Source organism: Capra hircus, chromosome 7, assembly GCF_001704415.2.
Source record: "Capra hircus breed San Clemente chromosome 7, ASM170441v1, whole genome shotgun sequence".
Classification (NCBI taxonomy): Eukaryota; Metazoa; Chordata; class Mammalia; order Artiodactyla; family Bovidae; genus Capra; species Capra hircus.
In genome coordinates, this window is record NC_030814.1 from 91,293,008 (window position 1) to 91,319,285 (window position 26,278).

General features: G+C 51.3%; 1 protein-coding gene and 1 long non-coding RNA gene across 3 annotated transcripts in view; one reads left to right on the forward strand and one right to left on the reverse strand.

The window, feature by feature from the left end:
* The window catches only part of UHRF1 (ubiquitin like with PHD and ring finger domains 1), a 35,413-nt gene that overhangs the window by 2,497 nt on the left and 6,638 nt on the right, over nucleotides 1-26,278 (forward strand). For both annotated transcript variants that reach the window (XM_018050890.1, XM_018050891.1), the window contains exons 3-13: nucleotides 7,675-7,947; nucleotides 8,229-8,383; nucleotides 11,492-11,707; nucleotides 19,339-19,439; nucleotides 19,773-19,959; nucleotides 20,518-20,641; nucleotides 20,751-20,858; nucleotides 21,150-21,254; nucleotides 22,092-22,198; nucleotides 23,646-23,808; nucleotides 23,895-24,032. In XM_018050890.1, the coding sequence (XP_017906379.1) occupies nucleotides 7,675-7,947; nucleotides 8,229-8,383; nucleotides 11,492-11,707; nucleotides 19,339-19,439; nucleotides 19,773-19,959; nucleotides 20,518-20,641; nucleotides 20,751-20,858; nucleotides 21,150-21,254; nucleotides 22,092-22,198; nucleotides 23,646-23,808; nucleotides 23,895-24,032 (1,677 nt within the window). The remainder of the gene's footprint in view (nucleotides 1-7,674; nucleotides 7,948-8,228; nucleotides 8,384-11,491; nucleotides 11,708-19,338; nucleotides 19,440-19,772; nucleotides 19,960-20,517; nucleotides 20,642-20,750; nucleotides 20,859-21,149; nucleotides 21,255-22,091; nucleotides 22,199-23,645; nucleotides 23,809-23,894; nucleotides 24,033-26,278) is intronic.
* On the reverse strand, nucleotides 230-1,591 carry LOC108636391. The gene is made up of 2 exons (XR_001918337.1): nucleotides 1,138-1,591; nucleotides 230-957 (listed from the first exon to the last, which is right to left on the reverse strand). It is a non-coding gene; the product is annotated as an uncharacterized LOC108636391 (long non-coding RNA).

Below are 26,278 nucleotides of genomic sequence, written 5' to 3' on the forward strand. Positions count from 1 at the left end.
AGAAGATGGTCCCACGGAAAGTGTCCTTCCTGTCTGCTGGGGCCATCCTGGAAGGCGAGTGGCCTGTAGGGACCTCGGCGACCTCGGTATAGAGACTACCCAGGAATAAAAGTGTTCCTTTGGGCTCTGACTTTGTTGTTGTCATGTCTTAAACTGGATGCTGCCGCCATCTGGTGTTTAAATTGAAAAATAGATGCTGTCCGCCTGGCCAGGAGTTTTTTTTTTTTTAGGGGCTGGGAGGATCCTGCCTGCCTCCTGGAAATGAGACCTGATGATTAATTTCTTGGGCTCAAGGCGCCCTCTGAGACCTCTTGCCTCCTTCCTGTGGGAGATATGAGGACTTGAATGTCTTAACAATCTGAGTTAACGTGCCCCGCCTGGGGAAGGGAAGCTGGGGAACTTACTCACTGTGGTCACGTGCGCTGTGCGGCTGGAGAAAAGGCAGGGCTGGGAGTGGCGCTTCCCTGGGATGCGGTCTCTGGGGAGCGGAGCCTCTTTGCTGCCACCTCCAACAGAGGCTCATTTTTGGGGACGTCCATACTGATTACAGTTTGCCCCCCAGTCTTTGCGTTCAGCAAAAGGTCCTTCTGCTGAATTTCTGAAGACCTCCCATGGGCACGGGCTAAACAGTTCGTGGCATCATGCAAAGGCAGATAGGATCGAATCCTTACATTGAAGGCAGTGACTATTTCTGAATGCCTGCTGTGGGCTTGGGTGCCATGCACTTTAATTTTTACATTCAAAAACATGCAGAGAAGTCGAAAGAGCCATGAACGCCTAAACACCTACCTGTGGCTTTTATCACTGACATCACACAGCTGTCTTTGCCTCTATCCGTCCACCAGCCCATCTTATTTTGGGAGATGCATTGCAGAGAAAGTTCCAGTTCAAGTCACCAGTAGACCCTCCAGCCGGCCAGTCCTTAAGTACAGTGTTTGTTTGTAGCTCCTGTTTCTTCTGAGGAAATTTGCATACAGTGAGAAATACATCCTAAGCAGATGGTTTGGCATATTGACCAATGCGTACATTTGTGTAACCAAACCCCTCTCTTCCTGCATGGGCAACATGGCAACTGATCCATACCAAAGTCTTGATATTGCCTGTGTGAGTTTTAAAGCCTGATGATAAGCAGTGTACCTTTAATCCTTAGGTTTGTTTGTCTGTCTGTCTTCTCATAGTGCCGCTTTTGAAGATCTCAGAAGGTTCCTTGTTCCTGAGTAACCTCCTCTAACCGCTGTTCATCCCCTTCCCCATGCTCAACTGGGCCAATGCGTAGTCAGTTCTGTCTTCCGGGTGAGGAAGCCAGGCCTCAGAGTGATGCAATTTCCCCAGGGTTGCGTGACCAGGAAGTGGCCCGGTCTCGGAGGTGTGGACGGTGCCAGGCGATTGGGGCACAAAGACACCTTGAGGCAAGTCAGGTCTGCAAACAGACTGGGCTAATCACCGTAGGAGGCCGTGCAGCCTCCAGCGGGTGTGAGAGAGCTGCTGTTTTTATAGAACGTTCTAGAGAGTGTCCGAGATTCCTTCCCTCCCCCGCTTTTTTTTAAAGAAACAGGGCATCGCATGCAGGCCCAAGTCTGCGGTAAGGTCACTCGAGCCAATAAAGCAGAACCAAGCAGAGTCTGTCTTCAGGATATGGGAGGGTCCCGTGGCTAGCTAGCTTAGGCTGAATAGGTTGGCGGTTATGTCGTTTGATTGGCGGAAATGCAGGGAGCTGGATGGGGGAAGGGACCCCGGGCGGCTGGCCCAGCCTGGGCAAGGGTGAGAGGCGTCTGGTGCTTCTTTCTTTGTCTTTTTTTTTTGGCTGCCCAGAAAAATCACAATAGCTGTCATTGATGGTGCTGGTAACGGTGCTCAGGCGCAATGCTTGGGCCTAATCGTCCCAAGTGCCTCGCCAGTTTTTCTGGCCGGGGACAGTCTGTGCTTTGCAGTCAGATGGGGCTAACTGTGGGCCCACAACGTGTACTTGGTGGGATTCAGTGAGGTCACGGATGCGCGGTGGGGGCTGAGCTTCCCTCCTGGTTCACAGTAAAGGGGCAATAAATCATTTAGTGCAGGACCTCCCCTTGGGCACTGCTGACGTCAGGGCCTGATCGTCCTCCATGGGGGTTCATCCCCCAGCAGTATGGGGTGTGGAGCAGCATCTCGGTCCCGCTCACTTGAAGCCAGGAGCACCCCCTTACCACCCCCCCCCCCATCATAAAGTCCACAGGGTCCCCAGACATTGCCAAGTGCCCCCTGGGGGCAAAGTTGCTCCCAGCTGAGACGAGAACTAATTATTTAGTCGGTGATTTACTATAGGAGAGCTGTCTGAAGGATCAGGTGAAATGGCATCCTGGGAGTGGCCTTCTGAGGGTCACTCTTGTCGCAGTGCCCCGCCAGATGGCCCTGCCCTGCTGGGCCTTCTCTGAAGGTCTGCCCCTTTTCCCAAAGGACAGAGTCATGCGGTAAATTGGACAGCCCCTTGCTGAGACCTGTCCTTCTGGCTACAGGAGGGAAGGTCCCTTCCTTCCTTCTCCCCCAAACACCCTCCCCGCAGCTGGAGACACGCCCTTCAGGTTGGGGTTTAGCAAACTCTTTCTGTTAAGGACCCAGTGGAAACCATTTGCGGCTGGGCAGTCTGTCCACTCACCTCTGCCATTGAAGCCAGGAATAGATCCAGAGCCCAAAGGAGTGGGCATGTCCTGATTTGAGTCCTGGTAGAACTTTATTTACCAAACGGTTAGTGGGAACTGTCCCGCTGGCTGAGGTGTGGCAGTTACATGCAGGCTTCCTCCTGGGGTGCAGATCCGGGTTGTGCTGTGGGATGTGCTGGACTGAGTACCCAGGGCGCGGTGGGCGCTGCAGGTGTCCCTCCAGGGCCTGGGTGTCACACTGTTTAGACTCAGCACCGCTTCCACCCCTCAAAGCAATGGAGGACCCCAGAGAGCATTGTGGACGTGGATCATGTCTATCAGTTTTTGTCTTATTAGAATTCGGAATTGGAGAAAAATTTGTTGTTATTCAGTTGCTCAGTCGTGTCCAACTCTACAACCCCACGGAGCAAGAGAAAACACACATGTATGTTTCTTTAGGCATTGGAATGGTGGCGTCAGCCCACACCGCACAGGCTCCATGCCCCTGCAAGGTCATGAGGCTGGCCAGTGACATCACAGTGTCTTGACAGGGTAGGTAGCCTGGGCCTCACAGACCCCCAAAATGGAAATGCCACTCCAGGGCATGACCTGGGCTGTGGCCGGCGGGGGGGGCTCATAGGGCAGAGTTCACTTGTCAGGACTGATTGGTGGACAGTCTGGGTCATGCCTGTATACCCACCTCTCCCCCGCACAGCGGGAAGCGTGTTCCTCTGCCACGGCCTGAATCATGCCTTTTCCTCCTTCCCCCATCTCTGTCTGTCCATCTGTCTGTCTGGCCTGAACCCCACGTTGCTGGGGAGGCCTGGAGTCTTAGATGGGATTGTGGGGGCTGGGAGGGACTACAGCTGCAGGAAGGGTCTTCATAGAGGCTCCTGGCCTCTTCCTGCCGGAGGTCCCTCTTGACCAGAGGTTCACACGCCGTGGTCTGGTTTATGACCTCTCCACCTCTCCCCAGTCCAGGAGAACCACCCCTTGCCAGACCCAGGGTCATGTATTTCCTGTGCTCTGAGCAGCACTCACACCTCAAAAGTGTCCTCCCGACACCCCAGGGGGACAGAAAGTGGGCAGCTCTGAATCTAGGCTTCTGGGAGGAAGCTCTGTTGTCAGATGGCCTCTGTGTTGATTTCATTTACTGCCATGTGCATGCCCAGAATTCCCCAAGTCCAGGAAGCTTCTGGTTTAAAAGAGGGATGTGATCTAAACGCCGCCGGCAGCTTGGCCTTTACACCTGAATGTGCCCCAGACCACGTGTCTTGTGTTTTACTATAGGCAGTTTAATCCCTGGTGGCTCAGTGGTAAAGAACCTGCCTACAATGCAGGAGACTTGGGTTTGATCCCTAGGTCAGGAAGATCCCCTGGAGAAGGAAATAGCAACCCATTCCGCTGTTCTTGCCTTGGAAATCCCATGGACAGAGGAGCCTGGCGGGCTGCAGTCCATGGGGTTGCACACAGCTGGACACAACTGAGCGACTACACTACCACCCCAGGCAGCTTAAGGGATTTTCACCTGCCATTCTGGTTGTACAGGATTCTGACTGCATGTTTAATTTTTAACATGAGAATCTGCAACCTAAGATCCAGCTTGCCATTCAGTTTGAATAGCTTTCATTTTTCGAATTTTCTAAAAAATTATTTTATTCCAGTATAGTTGATTATCAGTGGTGTTACAACGTTGTGTTGAAATGTCATTCAGTCCTGTCCAACTCTTTGTGACCCCATGAACTGCAGCCCACCAAACTCCTCTGTCCATGGAATTTTCCAGGAAAAAATAATTGGAGTTGGTGGCCATTTCTTTCAGGGGATTTTCCTAACCCAGGGATTAAACCTGAGTCTCCTGCATTGCAGGCAGAGTCTTTACCATCTGAGCCACCAGGGATTTAAACTGTGTGTTAATTTCGCCTTTTTTTTCACTTATTGTCGCGTGGCATATGGGATCTTAGTTTCTCCACCAGGAGCTGAACCCATGCTCTCTGCGTTGGAAGCTTGGCATCTTAACCACAGGACAGGCAGGGAAGTCCCTTGTATAGCTTTTATCAACGCTGTTAGCCTCAGTTGGAGTTTTAGGATCTTTGAAGAAACCCCGGGCTTGGCGTGTCCATATCCTCACTGGGTCCAGCCCCACTCCCTGCTGTGTACAACTTGAGGCTAGCAGGGTTGGGGAGGGGGGCATCCGACACACACCCTTTCATCATAGCAAGTGGTTGTGCAAGCACCTTCCTGCCCACTGCGGGGCCTGTCTGGAACCTTCCAGAAGTGGTCCTCTGAAGCCGTCAGACCAGTCTGCATTCCATCCTGGAGGTGGAGCCCCGGGCTAGCGTGGCCCAGCGTGCGGCCTCCTCAGTGCCCAGCCCGCCTGATTGCACCTCTGCCTGCTGCACTCTTGCACCAGGAGGGGTGTGTGTGTGTGGGCCCCTCCCGTCCAGCTAGCTTCCTGACCCATCACAGATGGCCCCATCAGTATTCCTCCTGCTGCCTTTAGCTGCAGCCCTCAGCCAGGTCCTGATCTTCCCCCGACCCCGCTTGCCCTGGGCACTCCCAGCTGCCTTTCTGCTCCCGCCCCCAGCTCTGCCACCCTGGCTGCCGCTGGGCCTCCATCCTGGCGCTCCTTGTAAGACAGAAGTCCGACCACATGCCCCCTACTGGCCCCACTGCCTCTCCCCCGTCCTGGCGTTTCCGTTTATTAGTTCTCGTCCTCTGAAGCCACCCTTGCTTCCCCTGACGTGTGTGGGAAGCGCCTCTGCTCTCCTGCATTTAGCTGTCATGTGCAGCTGTGTCCTGTGTCTCTAGGAATGAGCCGCTGCTTGGCTGGCAAATGATGCTTCCCTGAGCATGGTAAGCACTAGGCTACCTGTGTCTAGCTCAGTGGTTCTCCCTAGGGGCTGTTTGGCCCTGTTGGGGCTCTGGGCAGTGTCTGGAGACATCAGTTGTCACAACTAGGGGGGTTCCTGACATCAAGTTGGGGCAGCAGGAATTCTGCTCCACCTCCCCACAGAGAGGATGATCAGGGTCGGGGTGTTTACTGTCCGCAGTGGTGAGGGGGTTCTGCCTAACTGTGCAGGTGCTGGGCACCAGGTGCCTGCCTCTCCTCACCATCCTTTTTAATGACATTTTAATGACGTTCTGCTGGTTTCCTTGTTATAATGATGCTGGGGACACACATTTCTCCACCATTTTTAAAAAAAAACTGATAAACTTTAGTTTTTAGAGCAGTTTTAGGTTCACAGATTTAAGAGGAAGGTACAGAAATTTCTCATATACTCTGTGCCCCCACCCCGCCACCTGTCTCCTGCCAGATAGCGCATTTGGTATAACTGAGAAACCTATGTTGACTTTTTCATTTTGGCCTTGCCATGTAGCTTGGGAATCTTAGTTCACTGACCAGGAATTGAACCTGTGCCCCCTGCAGTGAAAACACCACTGGCCTGCCAGGAATGTCCCTTCTCTCCTTTTTAGGGATCAGTAACATCCCAGCGGGAGGATGACCTCAGTGTGGTGTTGGTCTGCCCATCAGTCTGTGGACCCTGGGCTGTCACAACGCGTGTGTGTCCCCTCTCCCTGCTGTCACCCCATGTAGGAGGGCTGGCGCTGTCTCACTCTCTGACCCACTGTGGCAGCCAGGCAGGGCAAGGCATATCAGAGGCTCTTGCTCAGCTTTGGGCGAGCAGGCAGCATGGGCCTGGCTGTGCAGGGTGGGCTTCAGGGGGCCCCCGGTAGCCTCTGCAGCAAGTGTGTTCACATGTGCCTTTCTGGGGGAGAGGGATTCTCAGCCATCCTGTTCCCAGGTTTGTGATGAATAAGGATTAACAGCCACTACCTGGAACGTGCCCTCCCCTTGACCCCAGGTGCTGTTTGCATATTAATGGCAATCGGCGCTTTGAACCAGCAGTTTCCGGTTAAAAACTGGGAAGGAGGGAAAGTTGACTTTTGCGTGTTCTTCCTTTTGTTTCTTTTTTTTTTTTAATTTAGTTGTCTTGGCTGTGCTGGGTCTTCATTGCTGCACGGCCTTTTCTCTAGTTGGGGTGAGCGGCAGCTATTCTCTAGCTGTGGAGCTCTGGCTTCGTTGCTGTGGCTTCTTTTGAGGAGCAGGGCTCTAGGAACGAAGGCTCAGTAGTTGGGGCGCACGGGCTTAGTTGCTCTGAGGCACATGGGATCTTCCCAGGGACCGAACCGTGCATTGGCAGGTGGATTCTTTACCATGAGCCACCAGGGAGGTCCTGTCCTTCCTTTCTTGAGGGCCCTGCTTCTGAACCAGGGGACGCTGGGTGATGTTGGAGGCCCTCTGTGGTTGTCACAGCTGGGCTGCTCCCAGCATCCAGAGGGTGGGGGTCAGGGAGCTGCTCCTGTGGAGTCCATAATAGCCCCCTGCTCCACCCCTCCAGAGCAATCAGAGATCAGCAGAGCCTGCTTCAGGGTGTTCTGGATCCCGAGGGCTGAGGGTCCTTGTTGGGTGTTGGTGGGGTACTCTGGGGCAGTTGCTCACGGAAAGGTAACTCCCAGCGCAAAGACTTTCGTTCCCTAGGGATGTGCTCTGAAGCCAAACCCCTTCACGTACCTGGTGAGTCGCCCGGTGCCAATGGATCATAGAGCCCTGCTGGCTCCTAGCCCCCCCATCAGTGAGTGCCTAGTGCGGGTGGAAATGACAGAAAGGTGTTCTCTCTGGGAGCCGTCCTGGGCATTCCCAGCACCCCCACCTTGTCAAGACAACCAGAAATGTGCCTGCAGCGTCGTCCCAGGGGCAGGTCACTCTCCCTGAGAGCCAGGGGTACAGGCAGTGCTTGTTGATTGTAACAAAAGTTCCAAACGACATAAAGTATTGAAACCGCCCCCGATGCCTGATGTGTGGCCATGGCCCAGTGGGGTTAGGCCACACGCTTCTGGGGACGCCCCCCGTGTGGCAGCCGGCGTCCTCATTGGAGAGGGCTTCAGGTGACCTTGTCCCCAGGAGCTGGCAGGCCTCAGCCAGGGCGGGTGTGGTCCATCACCCCCCAACCCCCCAGTGAGCTCCCTCGCCTGGTGACCTTGGCCTGTGTCCCTGCAGATGGAGGATGGCCACACGCTGTTTGACTACGACGTCCGCCTGAACGACACCATCCAGCTCCTGGTCCGGCAGAGCCTTGTGCTGCCCGTCCCTGTTCCCAGCAGCAGCGGTGGCAGCAAGGAGAGGGACTCTGAGCTCTCGGACACAGACTCTGGCTGCGGCCTGGCCCAGAGCGAGTCGGACAAGTCCTCCAACAGCGGCGAGGCCGCCAACGAGCCAGAAGGGAAGGCAGACGAGGACGAGTGTGACGAGACGGAGCTGGGCCTCTACAAGGTGGGGCTCATGCATCGCTGTCCCCATGCAGCCCCCGATCCCCGTGGCTGGACAGCCCCCTCATCCTGCCCTATGTCCTCACAGTCCCTTGGTGGAAACATCAGTGCTCAGGGGTTCCTTCTCCGCCCCTAAAGCAGAACCCTGTAACTGGACCTGCGAGTATCTTCCCTGTGGTCCTCACAGGGGCCATCTTAAGTTCTGATCCGCTGCCCTCCTCCCCTTAAGACCATGACCCTTCTCAGATTTCCCCGAGACCAAATGAGAGCTTCCTTCCCCGGCAGGTCGGCGAGTACGTGGACGCGAGGGACACAAATATGGGCGCGTGGTTCGAGGCCAAGGTCATCAGGGTGACAAGGAAGGCTCAGGCTCACGACCAGCCCAGCAGCTCCAGCTCAGAGCCAGAGGACGACATCATCTATCACGTGAAATACGATGAGTGAGTGTTCTCGGGCTGGGCCCCGGGACAGCAGCGGCTCCGAAGACCTGGTGCTTGGAGTTGCTTGGGTGGTGATGTCCCCTCCCTCCGTCGTAGGAATTCAGAGTGTTTATGGAACACTTAGCATGTGGCAAGCCCTGTGATGGGCCTGGGGAGTTCCCGTCTGTGAACACAGAGGGGCTCTGAGTTGGCTTGGCAGCCATAACCACATGCTGCAGGCTGGGTGACTTTAGCATCAGGCATGTATCTTCTCAGGTCCTGGAGGCTGCAAGTCCGAGCTCAGCGTGCTGGCAGGGTCAGCTCCTGGTGAGGGCTCTCCTCCTGGCTTGGACACAGCCATCTCACTGTATCCTCACGTGGCCCTTCCTTTGAGTTTGGGGAGAGAGAGAGAGAGCTCTGGTGTCTTCTCTAATAAGGACACCAGTCCTATTAGATTAGAGCCCTGTCCTCATGAGCTCCTTTAACTGATTACAGCCTGGGCTTCCCTGGTGGCTCAGATGGTGAAGAATCTGCCTATAGTGCGGAGACCTGGGTTTGATCCCTGGGTTGGGAAGATCCCCTGGAGAAGGGAATGGCAACCCACTCCAGTATTCTTGCCTGAAGAATCCTGTGGACAGAGGAGCCTGGTAGGCTACAGTCCATGGGGATCACAAAGAATTGGACACGACTTAGTGACTAAACAATAACAACTTCTAAGGGCCCTGTCTGCAGATACAGTCACAGTGGATGTTAGGGCTTCAGAATGTGTATGTGGGGGATGCAGTTTGTAACAGAGGGCAAGCCTCCCTGCCTGTAGGGAGCTCATGTTGTATGAGGGTGCTAGGGCTTCATCTGTTTCCCTGCAGAGTCTCTTACTGCCCACACCAGGTTCTGGCACATTCTAAGCTTAGCTCTAAAAATTATTGGAGTAATTGGATGAGTGAAAGGCAGTAGGTGCCAGATTCCCATCCTCTTGGTCAGGGTTCACAAGCTTCCACCCTCAGGCCAGACCTGGCCCATATCCTGTTTTTGACGATAAAGCTTTATTGAAACACCCCAGCTCCCATTGTTTACATCTTGTCTGTGACTGCTCTTGTGGTAATAGCCGAGTTGAGTGTTCACAGCAGACACCTTGCAGCTCACAAAGCTGTAAGTATTGACTGTCTAGTCCTTGGCAACCCTTGTTGTGCATGCTGAGTTGCTTCAGTCGTGTCCAGCCCTTTGCAACCCTGTGGACAGCAGCTCTCCAGGCTCCTCTGCCCATGGGATTTCCCCAGACAAAAGTACTAGAGTGGGTTACCATTTCTTTCTCCAGGGGATTTTCCCCACCCAGGGGTCGAACCCATGTCTCTTATGTCTCTTGCATTGGCAGGCAGGTTCCTTACCACTAGCACCCCTTGGACAACCCTTGTTCTTGGCGCTTTATTAGCAAAAATAATGAACACCAGGCTAACCAGCTCATTACAGTAAAGTTGGGATCGTCACCGCTCTAGGCTGAGGCTAAACTTTGTTGCTAATAGGATATGCTTTTATTTTTTTAAATTTAATTTATTTTAAAATAGCTTTTACTAGAGTATAGTTGCTGTACAGTGTTAGGTTTTTAAAAAATTTTTTACTTATTTATCTTTTGTTAATTTTTATTGGTGTTTTGTTGCTTTACAATGTTGTGTTACTTAGAATATGCTGCTGCTGCTGCTGCTGCTGCTGCTAAGTCGCTTCAGTCGTGTCCGACTCTGTGTGACCCCATAGACGGCAGCCCACCAGGCTCCCCCGTCCCTGGGATTCTCCAGGCAAGAACACTGGAGTGGGTTGCCATTTCCTTCTCCAATGCATGAAAGTGAAAACTGAGAGTGAAGTCGCTCAGTCGTGTCCGACCCTCAGCGACCCCATGGACTGCAGCCTACCAGGCTCCCCCAATTGTCTTATGCCTTTTTTGGGGCCACTTGGAATTCCTGTATATCCAGAACAATGACTTCCTATCTTTTTTTTTTTATATAATGTCTATCCCTCTACAAAAGTCACCATCAACACACATGTATGGAAAAAGGTTTTCCGTCCCCTCATTTCCTTCTGTCTTGGTTTCCTATGGCTGCTCTACGAAGTATTGCTGCTGTTGCTGGAATAGTGTATCGTCTCACGGTCCTAGAGGCTGTAAGTCCAAAACCAAGGTGGTGACAAGGCTGAGACCCTCCTGGAACCTGGAGGGGAGAGTCCTTTGTGCCTCTTCCAGCGGGACTGGCTGTCCTGGCTCGTGGCTGTGTTCCCCCTCCTGCCTCTGCCTCCTCTTGCTGCATTGCTCTCCTCTGTCTGCCTCTCATCCATCAGTCACGAGGTTTAGGACCATTCTTCTCTATCAGGACCTAATCTTAACTTCTCCTGTCTGCAACACTCCTATTTCCAGGTTGAGCAGTGTCCCTAAATGAGCAGGGTGCGTGGCATGCTAAGCCACTTAAGTCGTGTCTGACTCTCTACAACCCCGTGGACTGCAGCCCACCAGGCTCCTCTGTCCATGGGATTCTCCAGGCAAGAATACTGGAGTGGGTTGCCAGTTCCTTCTCCAGGGGATCTTCCTGATCCAGGAATCGAACCCCCATCTCTTATGTCTCCTGCATTGGCAGGCAGGGTCTTTACTGCTAATGTCACCATCTTGGAAGCCCCTATATCCAGATTAGGTGCCAGTAAGCACCACTTGTCAGGGTGCCAGGGGTTAGGATCCCAATGTAGCTTGCTTTTTTTCCCCCGGCTCTAATGCCTCATGAGCTGAGGTGGAGCTGCTTTAATAAGAGTGGAAATAAAGTGCACAGTAAATGTAATGCACTTGAATCATCCTTGAATCATCCTCAAACCACCCATGCCTTCCTGGTCCATGAAAAAACTGTCTTCCACGAAACCAGTCCCTGGTGCTGCAAAGGCTGGTGGCTGCTGTGACACATTGGAACGTGTCACTGTGCCTGTGTGTTATTAACACCAACAGATGAGCTCTCTGGGAGGGGCCTTTCTGGATTGCTGTGACGAGCGTAACTCAAACCCGCACACTGGGTGGCCCTCTCCGCCTGGCTTCTCTCTCTGCCGGTGATGGAGTGAGGCCTGCTGGTGCCTGAGGTCTGAGCTCAGGGCTCTCCCCTGCAGCTACCCAGAGAACGGAGTGGTCCAGATGACCTCACAGAACGTCCGGGCTCGGGCCCGACACACCATCAAGTGGGAGGACCTGCAGGTGGGCCAGGTGGTCATGGTCAACTACAACCCAGACCTCCCCAAGGACCGTGGCTTCTGGTATGACGCTGAGATCCTGCGGAAACGCGAGACCAGGACGGCGCGGGAGCTGCATGCCAACGTCAGGATCGGGTGAGTCTGCCCGGCCCTCTATGCCCAACCTGCGGAACTGTCTCTGGGGCCCTGGTAGAGATTTCAGGCTTCCTTGTTCTTGTATACTTGTCATTTTGAATTTGGCAAACAGGTGAAAAAATGTGGCCAAGTCCGGAAAGTACTGAAGGCCACACTTAATATTCTCCCTTCTCCTGTTCCCTGGTCATGCAGTTCTCCTGTCTGGAGACATGGCTGGTCCCAGCACCTTCCCGGGTCACATGTGTGTGCACAGACAAGAACATAGCCAGAACCACACACTCCTACCCAGGGTGCCCTTCACATCAGGGGTCAACAGGCTGTTGGCCACAGGCCAGAGCTGGCTCCCAGCTCTGATAGGCAAATAAAGTTTTATTGGCACTGAGCCACGCCCATCTGTTCACTGCTTCACTGTGGCTGCTCCATGTTAGGAGGGCGCCCAGAAGAGAGCTGGGTGGCTGCCCACAAAGCTGAAAATATTTACTGCCAGGCCCTTTGCAGAACATATTTGCCGAACCCTGCCTACCAGGCTTCTCTGTGTATGTGTAGAAAGCTTAACATGTTTACCATTTTAATATCTTTCTTGACTTATTTGGCCTCACTGGGTCTCTGTTGCTGTGTGTGGGCTTTCTCTGGTTGCGCCGAGTGGTGGGGGGTGGGGGGCGTGGTGTTGCGTGGGCTTCTCATTGCAGTAGCCCCTCTTGCTGCGGAGCACAGGCTCTAGAGTGTGCGTGCTCCCGGGTCTTGTGCCGCACAGACTTAGCTGTCCCGCAGCATGTGGGATCTTTCCCAACCAGGGATCAAACCCACGTCCCCTACATTGACAGGTGGATTCTTAACCACTGGACCACCAGGGAAGTACTTAACACCTTAACCACCTTAAAGCGCACAGTTCAGTGGCATTAAGCATATTCATATTGTTGGGGCAACCATCCCCACCCCCATCAACATCCATCTCCAGAACTTTCTCATCTTCCCAAACTGAAACTCTGTCCCCTTGAAACACTGAACGCCCCAGCCCCTCCCCTACCAATGGCCCCCACCACCGACTTTCAGTATCTGTGAATCTGACTCCTAGGGACCTCACATAAGTGGAATCATACACTATGTGTCTTTCTGTGTCTGGCTTTTTTCTCAAGGTCCATACATGTTGCACGGTGAACCTTTCTTGGTGGTTGAATAATACTCCACTATACATGTTGTATACAAGACATGAGTGGAGGCAACTGTCTTGAGCACAGGCACAGCGAGTGCAGAGGCCCTGGGGCAGGACCATTCTTGGTGTCTTTCTGGCCTCTTGAGGAGGCCAGTGGGCTAGCGGGGAGAGAGGGAGGAGGAAGCGCTTAGGCCATGGCTGGGAGGGGTGCAGAGTGCTGTGCACTCTCTGCTGCTGGCAGCTCCTGGAGCCTGAGAGCACGGAGTAAGTGTTAAGTGTCAGTCGCTCAGTTGTGTCCGACTCTGCGACCCCATGGACCATAACCCGCCAGGCTCTTCTGTCCGTGAAATTCTGCAGACAGAAATACTGGAGTGGCTTGCCATTCCCTTGTCCAGGGGATCTTCCCAACCCAGCAATCGAACCCAGGTCTCCTTCATTGCAGGCGAACTCTTTACTATCTGAGCCACCACAGAAGAGCGCAGATGCCACCTGTAATTAGAATCATCACTCAGGCAACCAAGCTGGGACTTGACTGCAGGGGGCAGCAGGAAGATCGGGGGAGGCTGATGGGGGCAAGGTCCAGGCATCAGCCCTGGTGTGGTGACATGATTGTTAAAAAAGAAAATAACCTGCTTTTTGTTTCCTTGCTTAGAATGTTGGTTTCTTGTTTTCTATTTCTTTGACTTCTGCTCTCATCTTTAAAAAAAAAGAAAGTATATATTTAGTTTGTTAGTTATGGCTGAGATAGGTGACATATTAGTTCCCTGACCAGGGACTGAATCTATGCCCCCTGCAGCGGAAGCCTGAAGTCTTAACCCCTCCCAGGGAATTCCGTGCTGCCACCTTTATCATTTTCTCCTTCTTTTGGGTTGACTTTTTCTAGTCTTTTTGAGGTAGCAACTTGGATCATTGAAAGTCTGATGCAAGCATTTCAGTGCTGCATATTTCCCTGTCAGCGCTGCCTTACCTGCTTTCCACATACTTTGCTGTATTGTTTTTCTTTTTATTCAGTTACCTCTGTTTTTACAATTTCCTTTGACACTTACTTCCTCTTTTGCTCCTGGCTTATTGAGAAATATATGGAGTTTTCAACTCTCAAGTGTTTAGAGATTTTTTGCATTGTCTTTCTGTTGTTGATTTCCAGTTTGACTTTGTTACGGTCAAGGAACATACACTGTATGATTCCAGTCCTTGTCGAGGTTTGTTTTATGGTTCAGAGTGGGGTCTGTCTTGGTGAATATTGCACAGTTCTTTAAAAAAAAAAAAAAAAAAGTATATTCTGTAGTTCGGGCAAATGTTCTGTTTATGTCAGTTAGACCGTGTCGGCTGATTGTGGTGTTCGCATCTTCTAACTCCTGCTGATGTTCAGCCTAGTACTTCTGTCATGTGCTGAGGGGGCTGTCCCGGTGTTCAGCTGTAACTGGATTTGTCTGTTTCACCTGTCAGCTTCAGAATCGTGAGGATCTGTTGTTTGATGTGGACATACTCATGTGTGTTATCTTTCTGTTCCTAATGTAATGTCTGTCTTTGTCTCCAGTAATTTCCTTTGCTCTGAAGTCTACTTTACCTGAGATATATATATATGTGAATTGACACACTTAAAAAAAAAAAAAAGTAAATGAGGAGTTCCGTGGTGGTCCAGTGGTTAAGACTCTTGTTTCTACTGCAGGGGGCCTGGGTTTGATCCCTGGTTAGGGAACTAAGATCCTACAAACCACACAGAATGGCCATAAGTGAATGAATGAATATGCATGGTGTATCTCCACCACTATGGCTGAATTTGGAGTTTCTCATAAACAGTAGTTTAGTTCAGTTCAGTTGCTCAGTCGTGTCCGACTCTTTGCGACCCCATAAATTGCAGCACGCCAGGCCTCCCTGTCCATCACCAACGCCTGAAGTTCACTCAAACTCACGTCCATCGAGTCAGTGATGCCATTCAGCCATCTCACCCTCTGTTGTCCCCTTCTCCTCCTGCCCCCAATCCCTCCTGGCATCAGAGTCTTTTCCAATGAGTCAACTCTTCGCATGAGGTGGCCAAAGTACTGGAGTTTCAGCTTTAGCATCAGTTCTTCCAATAAACACCCAGGACTGATCTCCTTTAGAATGGACTGATTGGATCTCCTTGCAGTCCAAGGGACTCTCAAGAGTCTTCTCCAACACCACAGTTCAAAAGCATCAATTCTTTGGTGCTCAGCTTTCTTCACAGTCTAACTCTCGCATCCATACATGACCACTGGGAAAACCATATCCTTGACTAGACGGACCTTTGTTGGCAAAGTAACGTCTCTGCTTTTGAATATGCTATCCAGGTTGGTCATAACTTTCCTTCCAAGGAGTAAGCGTCTTTTAATTTCATGGCTGCAATCACCATCTGCAGTGATTTTGGAGCCCCCCAAAATAAAGTCTGACACTGTTTCCCCATCTATTTCCCATGAAGTGATGGGACCAGATGCCATGATCTTTTTCTGAACGTTGAGTTTAAGCCAACTTTTTCAATCCATCTGCATATCTGAGGATATTGATATTTCTCTCGGCAATCTTGATTCCAGCTTGTGCTTCATCCAGCCCAGAGTTTCTCATGATGTACTCTGCATAGAAGTTAAATAAGCAGGGTGACAATATACAGTCTTGATGTACTCTTTTTCCTATTTGGAACCAGTCTGTTGTTCCATGTCCAGTTCTAACTGTTGCTTCCTGACCTGCATATAGGTTTCTCAAGAGGCAGGTCAGATGGTCTGGTATTCCCATCTCTTTCAGAATTTTCCACAGTTTATTGTGATCCACACAGTCAAAGGCTTTGGCATAGTCAATAAAGCAGGAATAGATGTTTTTCTGGAACTTGCTTGCTTTTTCGACGATCCAGTGGATGTTGGCAATTTGATCTCTGGTTCCTCTGCCTTTTCTAAAACCAGCTTGAACATCTGGAAGTTCATGGTTCATGTATTGCTGAAGCCTGGCTTGGAGAATTTTGAGCATTACTTTACTGGCGTGTGAGATGAGTGCAATTGTGCGGTAGTTTGAGCATTCTTTGGCATTTCCTTTCTTTGGGATTGGAATGAAAAGTGACCTTTTCCAGTCCTGTGGCCACTGCTGAGTTTTCCAAATTTGCTGGCATATTGAGTACAGCACTTTCACAGCATCATCTTTCAGGATTTGAAATAGCTCCACTGGAATTCCATCACCTCCACTAGCTTTGTTCATAGTGGTGCTTTCTTAGGCCCACTTGACTTCACATTCCAGGATGTCTGGCTCTAGGTGAGTGATCATACCATCGTGATTATCCGAGTCGTGAAGATCTTTTTTGTACAGTTCCTCTGTGTATTCTTGCCACCTCTTCTTAATATCTTCTGCTTCTGTTAGGTCTGTACCATTTCTGTCCATTATTGAACCCATATTTGCATAAACAGTACATAGTTGGGTCATTTTTTTTTAAATCCACTTTATCAAGTTTGCATTTTCTGTGGCATGTGTTATATTTTCTGGCCATTATTTACATATATTTTAGGCTGCAACACGCAGCATGTGGGATCTTAGTTCCCCAACTAGGGATTGAACTCATGCCCCCTGCAGTGGAAGTTTGGACTCTTAACCACTGCACCCCCAGGGAAGTCTACCACTTGGCATACATTATTGAACCTTGAACAACTAGGGGATTAGAGGCACCAACCTCTGTGCAGTTGAGAATCCAGGCATAACTTACAGTCCATCGTCCCATTTTTGTGGTTCCATCATATCTGTGGTTCCTCGTGTGAGGATTCAACCAAGTGGGGATTGTATGGTACTGTAGCATTTATTATTGGGAAAAATCCACTTATAACCAGATTCATGAAGTTCCAATTCATGTTGGCCAGGGATCAACAGTGTCTTGCCCATTACACATTTAAGGTGATTATTGGTATGTTAGGGCTCGTGTGCCGCTCCGTCATATCCGACTCTATGGACTGTAGCCCGCCAGGCTCCTCTGTCCATGGGCTTTCCTAGGCAAGAACACTGGAGTGGGTTGCCATTTCTTTCTCCAGGGCATCTTCCCCCCCGGGGGTCTCAGTGTGTCCTGCACTGCAGGCGGATTCTTTGCCACTGAGTCATCAGAGCTTGAGCCTGTCATTTTGTTGCTTGTTTTCTGTTTGTTTCCCCATTTTCTTTTTTCTGTGTCTCTTTTCCTGCCCTTCCTGTGCGTTATGTAAGCATGTTTCAGGGTTCTGTCTTGATTTATTGATGGTCTTTTGGAATGTATTGCTTTGCACAGTTTTCTAAGTGGTTTCTCTGGATTCTGTCGTAGAAGCCTGTGACATACCAGTGTCTCTGTTACCACTTTGAGGGAAGTGTGGAAATCTTTCATGCCCTTGCATTCCTTTACACTCACTGCGTTGAGTGTCAGACGATGTCTTGATTTCTGTCATCATATATGATTCATGATATATAAAGAAAGAACATAATCTACGCACAAAGAACATAATCTACGGTACATAGCCATGTTTCTGCCCTTTCTGTTGTCTGTCTTCCTTTTTCCTCCCAGATGCCTTCCTTTGTAATTTTCTGTCTACTTGAAAAACGTTCCTTCATTATTCTATAAAGGAGTATCAGCTAGCAACATTCTTTTAATTTTCCTTCACCTGAGAATGTAACCACCCCATTAAATTGAAGTAATTCCCAATCATCGTTTCATTGTGTCTGTTAATACTTCTGAGTATATTTCTTTAAAATGACTCTTTTACAGAAACAGTTTTAATGCTATTATTACACCAGAAAATTTAATTTCTTAACGTCTATCCAGTCATTGTTCTGTCTGCCAGTTGGCTCACATTTAGAAAAAAATAATTTGTTTGTTTAAGCTCTAAGTAATGTCCACAGATTTCAGTTAAGTTGGTAGATCTGTTTCTTTTAAAAATATTGGTATTTGCTTATTTCGTTGGCTGTGCCAGGCTATAGTTGTGGCATGTGAGCTCTTAGTTGCAGCAGGCGGGATCTTTAGTTGCGGCGTGTGGAATCTAGTTCCCTGACCAGGGATGGAACCCGGCCCCACCCCTGCATTGGGAGCTTGGAGTCTTAGCCACTGGACCACCAGGGAAATCCGCAGTAGATCGTTCAGTCTCCTTTATCTTAGGTTTCCTGTCCTTTTGTTTTTCCCTCCTTTTCCTTGTTTGTTGGGGAGGCTGGGTTGTTTGTCACATAAAATCTGCACAGTCTGGATTCCCCACCAACATCCTCCTGGTGTCATTTCCTCTGTTCCTCTGTCCCCACGTTCCCCGTGAACTGGTGGGTAGATCTGGACATGTGCCATCTAGCCTTGCAGTCACGAGTCACATGCTGCCAAGCACTTGAAATGTGGCCAGGAGCCACTGAGATATGCTGTGAGTGTAAAATATACCCAGGATTTCAAAACCTCAGTGCTGAGAAAGAGTGTAAACTAGCGATTGTTAATCATTCCTCAACATTCATTGCACATTGAAATGGTATCTTGTATACATTGGGTTACATTTGTTGTTGTTCAGTTGCTAAGTCGTGTCAGCCACTGCAGCATACCAGGCTGCTCTGTCCTTCACCATCTCCATGTCGGCTGAGTCAGTGATGCCATCTAACCATCTCATCTTCTGCCCTCTTCTCCTTTTGCCTTTAGTCTTTCCCAGCATCAGGGTCTTTCCCAATGAGTCGGGTCTTTGCATCAGGTGTTCAAAGTATTGGCGCTTCAGCTTCAACATCGGTCCTTCCAATGAATATTAAGGGTTGATTTCCTTTAGGATCGACTGGTTTGATCTCCTTGCAGTCCAAGGCACTCTCAAGAGTCTTCTCCAACACAATTCAAAAGCAGCAGTTCTTCAGTGCTCAGCCTTCTTTGTGGTCCAGCTCTCACATTTGTACATGACTACGGGAAAAACCGTCACTTTGACTATATGGACCTCTGTCGGCAAAGTGATGTCTCTGCTTTTAAATACGATGTCTTGGTTTGTCATAGCTTTCCTTCCAAGGAGCACATTCATACTGATGCCATCTACTTTTTACTATTTAAATGTGGTTCTTGGTGGTGGGATGATCTGATGGATGCAGTCAGATGGTCTGATGGAAGCAGTGAGATGATCCCTGGGGTCGTTTTAACCTAGAGGAGTTTCTGTAATTTTTTAAAAATTTTCATATTTTGATCAGAACTTGCTTTATAGTTTTTGCCTATTGAGCCTTGTTTAGTGGGCCTTGCCTCTTAGTGGGCCTCACATCCCAAAGGTTAAAAATTATTCTCTCAAATGCATCACATAATGAAATTCTGGCTTGTTTGCTGTTTTCACCTTGTTCTTGGTTTGGCGGGACTTGAATTTGCGAGGGTAGTAGCTAGGCGAGTTCACAGGGCCCTGCTAAAGCCTCTTCTCCGATATAATTAGAATCAGAGCCATTCGTGGGCTCTGAGAACACCTCCAAGTGGCCGGGGCTTTTGGGGTCTTCTGTGGGACCACCCGCTGGTCGTCCTGACAGGCCCATTCTCTCGTAGGGGTGATTCTCTCAACGACTGTCGGATTGTGTTCGTGGACGAAGTTTTCAAGATCGAGCGTCCGGGCGAGGGGAACCCCATGGTGGAAAACCCGATGAGAAGTGAGTTCTGATCCAGCCCCTCTGTGCTGGGTTGAGGGTTGGTGCAGGGGTGGGAGTCATGCCTGAGCTGACACCCCAGCCCACATCCAGGGAAGAGCAGGCCCTCCCGCAAACACTGTAAAGCCCCTCCGTGCTGTGTGTGATGGGGTGTAGGGTGGGGGGGGTGGGGCGCTGCCAGAGCTGATCCCATCCCCTGCTTCCCGGGATGCAGGGAAGAGTGGGCCCTCCTGCAAACACTGTAAAGCCCCTCCATGCTGTGTGTGTGATGGGGTGTAGGGTGGGGGGGTGGGGTGCTGCCAGAGCTGATCCCATCCCCTGCTTCCCGGGATGCAGGGAAGAGCGGGCCCTCCTGCAAACACTGTAAGGACGATGAGCGGAAGCTCTGCCGCATGTGTGCCTGCCACATGTGTGGGGGCAAGCAGGATCCTGACAAGCAGCTGATGTGCGATGAGTGTGACATGGCCTTCCACATCTACTGCCTGCGCCCACCGCTCAGCAGCGTGCCCCCTGAGGAGGAGTGGTGAGTGCCCCCAGGTGGCCGAGGCGACGGAGATGTGGGATCCTTCCCATGTGGCCCGGCCCTGGCTCACTGAGGGGAGGGAGGCACTGTGGGCCGGAGGCGGGAGCGGGTGTCTCAGGCCCGGAGTGGGAGAGTCGTGATGCGCAGCTCTGGTGTGAGAGCCTGGGAGTGCTAACAGAGGTGGCTGTTGTTTGCCCCACCCCGGCCCTCCTGGTGGAGACAGGGAACTGAGTCCTTGGCAGTGAGTAGGTGCCGTTGAACCGCCCTTCTTGTTGGCTGCGTGGGGGCTGGTCTTGGCTTCACCATGGGGGGTACTGCTGTTACCAGTGGGAGGGGTCAGTGTCTGCTGCCCACCAAGGGGGCCACTCGCCCCATGTGGCCACCGAGCTCTTCCAGTGTGGCCCGTGGGACCGAGGGAGTGGATTTCTTATGTCGAGTTCGTGAATTTAAGTTGAAGCCGTTCCCCACCTCCCCACTTCTGTGCAGTCTTGGCTGTGCAGGAAGGCAGGGGGCTGGGCATGTGGCCTCGGGCAGGGGGTGACGTCCTTATGGTCACAGGTACTGCCCCGACTGCCGGATCGACTCCAGCGAGGTGGTGCAGGCGGGCGAGAAGCTAAAGGAGAGTAAGAAGAAGGCGAAGATGGCGTCGGCCACGTCGTCCTCGCAGCGGGACTGGGGCAAGGTGAGCGGGCCCTGGGCTCCTGGGGTCCCTGGGCTCCTGGAGGGCCCTGCTGCCTTCCGCCCACCTGTGGCCACTCACGCTGCTCTCCCCTCTGTTTCGCAATGGACAGGGCATGGCGTGCGTGGGCCGCACCAAGGAGTGCACCATTGTGCCATCCAACCACTTTGGCCCCATCCCAGGCATCCCCGTGGGCACCATGTGGAGGTTCCGAGTCCAGGTACGTGTGGATGTCAGGCTCTGCGGCTCGGCCAGCAGGCGCTGGCCTTCCAGCAGCCCCTCTGCCGGGGAGGGCCACCCCAAGGGCAGGAGGCTAGGCTGGGATTCACACCAGCTCCTTCCCTGGTATGGCTTGGACTCTGGCCTTCAGGGGCTGAGGGTTCTCTTAACAGGACTGATGCGTTTGGATCGAAGGGTCAGACTCTGGCTCTGAAGGCAGGAGTGAGGGCATTTGAGCTTATCTGTAGTGTCTGGTCCATGGGGTGCCACTTATCTCTCTGTGGGTTCACAGGTCAGCGAGTCAGGGGTTCATCGACCTCACGTGGCGGGTATCCATGGCCGGAGCAATCACGGGGCCTACTCCTTGGTCCTGGCTGGAGGGTATGAGGACGATGTGGTGAGTGCGGGGAGCTGGTTTCATTTGTGTGTAACTGTGGCAAATACATGTGACAGAACACTTAACCATCGTAACTGTTCTTAAGTGAACCACTCAGTGGCATTAAGCAGATTGACACTGTCATACGACTATCACTACCATCCATCCACAGAAACTTTCCCATCTTTTGAAGCCAAGACTCTGTCCCCACTAAACACTTGAGTCCGCATCCCCTCCCCCAGCTTCGGACCTCTACCATCTGCTCTCTGTGTCTGTAGATCTGACATATAAGTGGAATCATATATTTATCCTTCTGTGTCTGGCTTATCTCCCTGAGCATCTGGTCCTTAAGAGTTCATCCACGCTGTAACAGGTGACAGTATCTCCTTCCTTTTTTTAAGACTGGGTAATACTCCGATGTGTGGCTGGACCACATTTTGTTTATCCAGTCACGCATCCGTGGATGCCTGGGTTGTCTCCACATTCTAGCCACTATGAATAATGCCGCTATGAACCTGGGTCTGCACAGATCTCTTCATGTCCCTGTTTTCAGTTCTTTTGGGTATAAACTCAGAAATGGGATTGCTAGCCTACAGTGATTCTGTTTTTAATATGTGAGGAACGTCCATACTGTTTTTCACAGCAGCCATGCCAGTTTCCATCCTCACCAGCTACACACAGGTTTTCAGTCTCTCCGCATCCTCACCTGCTCTTGGTGTTATCTGTTTCTTGGGTCGCTGGTCCTGACGCCTTGGTTCGTTGGCAGCTGGCGTCCTCATGGGCATGCGTGGCTTCGTTTTGAGGATGTCTCCTTTCCCGTGGATGCAGGGTTTAGCCTGCCCTCTGTGTCTTTTTTAGGACCATGGGAACTCGTTCACATACACAGGTAGTGGCGGACGAGACCTTTCCGGAAACAAGCGGACTGCGGAACAGTCTTGTGATCAGAAACTCACCAACACCAACAGGTTTGCGGAGCAGAGTGTTCCTGTTTCTCAAGCGCACGTCTGCCTCGTCCTTGGCTGGCTACACAGGGGAGGGGCTGTGTTCTGTTTTGGAGGCATTACATGCAGGAAGTTAGATCCCCATTAAGAGTGTAGTGGTGGGATCTTCCTATCAGTCCAGTGTTAAGACTCTGCCCTCCCACTGCAGTGCACTCGAGTTTCATCCCTGGTCGGGGAACTGAGATCCCACATGCCACATATCATGGCCAAAACCCAACGTGGTGGTACGTAGGGTCCATCTCTTCCCTGCTCTGTCCGCCTGTGAGTCAGTTAGTCACAGCGAAGCAAACTTTCCCACAGAAGGCCAGATAATAAACATATTTGGCTCTGCATGCTCTCTGTGGCAGCCATTCAACTCCGCTCTTATAGCACATAAGCAGCCACAGAGCCCACGGAAGAGGGTATGCATGGCTCTGTTCCAATAAAACTTTATTTGCAACATCAGTACGTGGGCAGGAGTTTCCTGAGCCCCAATTACAGGATGGGGTAAAGCATAAACATAGAGCACAAACGAAAAGATAGAGATCTGATAACCTTTGAATATTATAAATCACACAAAACCCTTCAGTGTGCAGAAAAGGCAGGTGACTCTTGGGGGAAAAGTCTGCCATAAACAGGATACCTGACGGTTATGCCTTTCTATGTAAAGAGCTGTTGCAAATCAACAAGAAAAACTAACAGAATAAAGCAAATGATGTGCAGATCATTCCACAATGTAATGAGATCCCCAGTGACCATGAAAATTTATTTATCTTTAGTGAGCAAAGAAATACACATTGAAGCAATGATGAGTTCCTATTTGTTTATCCTGTAAAGCTGCCCAGATTCTCCAGTGTTGAGAAAGGCCAAGGCATAGGCTAGCATTCCATTGTTAGTAGAAATCTAAATTGATATTTCTTGCTTTCCAGAAAACTCTTTGCTTAAGTAATCTTTGTTTTAAAAAGAAGGGCAGCTGAGCTGACCTCTCATGCCCCAGCTCCCAGGCCTCTGTGTCCTCCGTTGGGACACGCCTGTTGGCCTGGCCCACATTTGTGGGTTTTTTTTCCCAGTCTGGCTGTGCTAGGTCTTTAGTTGTGGCATGGGAAATGTGTGTTTTATTGTCTGTTTGTTTTTAATTTGAGGCATGTGAACTCTTAGTTACGGCATGTGGGATCTAGTTCCCTGAACAGTGAGAATGTGGAGTTCTAACCACTGGACCACCAGGGAAGTCCCTCAGTTTCCCTTTCCTTACAAGGTCATTGGATTCAGGGCCTACCCTAGTCCTTTCTGACCACTGCCAAACTTGACTCCATCTGCAAGCACCCTCTTTCAAAAGAAGGTCACACATTCATGTGATTGGGGGCTTGGGATGCAGTCAGCCCCCTCCCTCAGGGGGACACTGTCCAGAGCATGGGCCCGCCTTGCCCCGCAGGGCTCTGGCTCTCAACTGCTTTGCCCCCATCAACGACCTCAAAGGGGCTGAGGCCAAGGACTGGCGGTCGGGGAAGCCAGTCCGCGTGGTGCGGAACGTCAAGGGCCGCAAGCACAGCAAGTACGCACCCATTGAGGGCAACCGGTACGACGGCATCTATAAGGTGAGCAGGGCCCCTGTGGCTGCACCCGCCTGCCCCCCGCCATGCTAGCATGATCCCCTCTGACCCCCGCTCCACTCCCTCCATAGGTTGTCAGGTACTGGCCCGAGAAGGGCAAGTCCGGCTTCCTGGTGTGGCGCTTCCTCCTACGTCGAGATGACGTGGAGCCGGGACCCTGGACCAAGGAGGGCAAGGACCGGATCAAGAAGCTGGGGCTGACCATGCAGGTGCGTCCAGGCCAGCACTCGCGGCCAGACCAGAGCCAGCCGGGGGCCCGGGCAGGGAGCGTCTGGCCGGCAGGGCCAGGCTTTCCAGGGTTTCTCTCATCCTGGATGATTTCCAGGTTGCGAACGGGTGGTACCTCCTGGCTTTCCCCTCCTTGTCCTTCACCCAGAGGATGTTGAGGGGGTGGTGGCTCAGGTGTGCACGCAGCTTTGCCTTTCCTTTTTTTTCCTTAAATGATGTTTTTAAAGATTTATTTATTTGTTATCTTTTGGCTGGGCTGGGTCTTTGTTGCTGCACTCAGGCTTTCTCTAGCTGTAGCAAGTGGGGGCTGCTCTTCTCTCTGATGCCTGGGCTGCTCACGGCATTGGCTTCTCTTGTTGCGGAGCATGGGCTTTAGGGCATTCGGACCTCAGTAGTTGCAGCTCCCAGAGTCTAGAGCACAGGCTCAATAGCTGTCGTGCATGGACTGTTGCTCTGCAGCACACGGGATCTTCCTGGACCAGGGATTAAACTGGTGTTCCCTGTGTTGGCACCCAAATTCTTAACCACTGGACCAGTGGGGAAGCCCCAAGGCTTGGCTTTTGTAGTTAGAACTGAGAGCTGGGCTTCCTCATTGGTGCTGTGTTAGAGGCGCTTACCCGAAATCAATCTGGAGTCTGATCTCTTCTCTTGGCCAGTCCCCTCCCCCCTCTCTTCTCTTCTCTTCTCCTCTTCCATCTGTCTTTCTCTCTCTCTTTATTTTTTTGGCTGCACCATGTGGCATGTGGGATCTCTTAGTTCCCTGACCAGGTATGGAACCCTGCAGTGGAAGCAGAGTCCTAACCACTGGACCACCAGGGAAGTCCCCGTCTCTCTTCTTCCTCTCTATCACCCCTTCCTAACCCCAAAGCTGACAAACCAACACAGTTGGTCTAAATAGATTAATATTAGTAGGTAGTGCATGTGCGCTAAGTCACTTTAGTCACGCCCGACTCTGCGACCCCATGGCCTGTAGCCCACCAGGCTCCTCTGTCCGTGGGATCCTCCAGGCAAGACTACTGGAGTGGGTTGCCATGCGCTCCTCCAGGGGATCTTCCAACCCAGAGTGGAACCCAGGTCTCTTATGTCTGCTGTGTTGGCAGGCGGGTTCTTAACCACTAGCACCGCCTGGGAAGCCCATAGTAGATGGAGAGAAGTCTAAATGTAAAGATAAGGTGGATTGCTCCCCTGGACCAACTGCTCACCTCTATGGCTGCAGAATCTTCCTTTTCCAACAGTTTACCCCATGCCTGGGGAACACTGCCTTTTTGCACTATAATTATGGTGTTTTCTGTTCCTCACGGTGAGCGGCTTTACAGCTGATATGTCGTAGTGGGGCTATTTCAGGAATCTTAATTGCTGTTGAGAGTCTGATAGCGCCTGCCCCCTGGGGGAGCCACAGAGAGCTGTCTTTTGAAGCAGTGTTTATACCACAGGGAATTCAGAAGCTGAGGAACTGAGGAGGCAGACAGCTGAGGGTCAGGAACTGTTCAGTGGGAGGAAGATTTTTATTTAGGACTTAAGTCTTCACTGTACGTTCACATTGCTAGAAAAGCTTGAGGGTTTGTTGATGGAACTTTGGAGAATTGGATGTGATTGTAGGTGCCTTAGAGATGGGGTTCTAGGGGCTTCCCTGGCAATCCAGAGGTTACAATTCCGAGCTTCCACTGCGAGGGGTGTGGGTTCAATCCTTGGTCAGGGAACTTAGATCCCACATGCCTCTCAGGCCAAACTGAAACAAACAAAAAGGAAGTGAGGTTCTAACAAAGCCTTCTGGGGCTTGGAGGAACGCAAGACCCATCAGAATAGGGTCCTGGAGCTAAGGCCTGGGGCTGGCGGTTAGTAAATGAGATCATCTTGGGAGCCAGCCATGCCCATCATCCCCACGGGGGTTGGGCTGGCTCTTGGCAGCAGAGAGCCTGAAATTCTTACTGCCTAGCCCCTGGCTGGAAAAGGTTTGCCTACTTCTTCTCTTAGAAATGGAAAACTGTTAAGACCGTCTTGGGGGAGTTCCCTGGCGGTTCAATGGTTAACATTCTGAGCTCTCACTGCTGAGGGCCCTAGTTTAATCCCTGGTCAGGGAACTAAGATCCCACAAGCCTTGGGGTATGCGGCAAAATAAATAAATTAATAAAGGCTATCTTGGGAATTCCCCAGCATTTCAGTGGTTAGGACTCAGGGCTTTTACTGCTGAGGCCTTGGGTTTAGTCCGTGGTTGGGAAACTTTAAG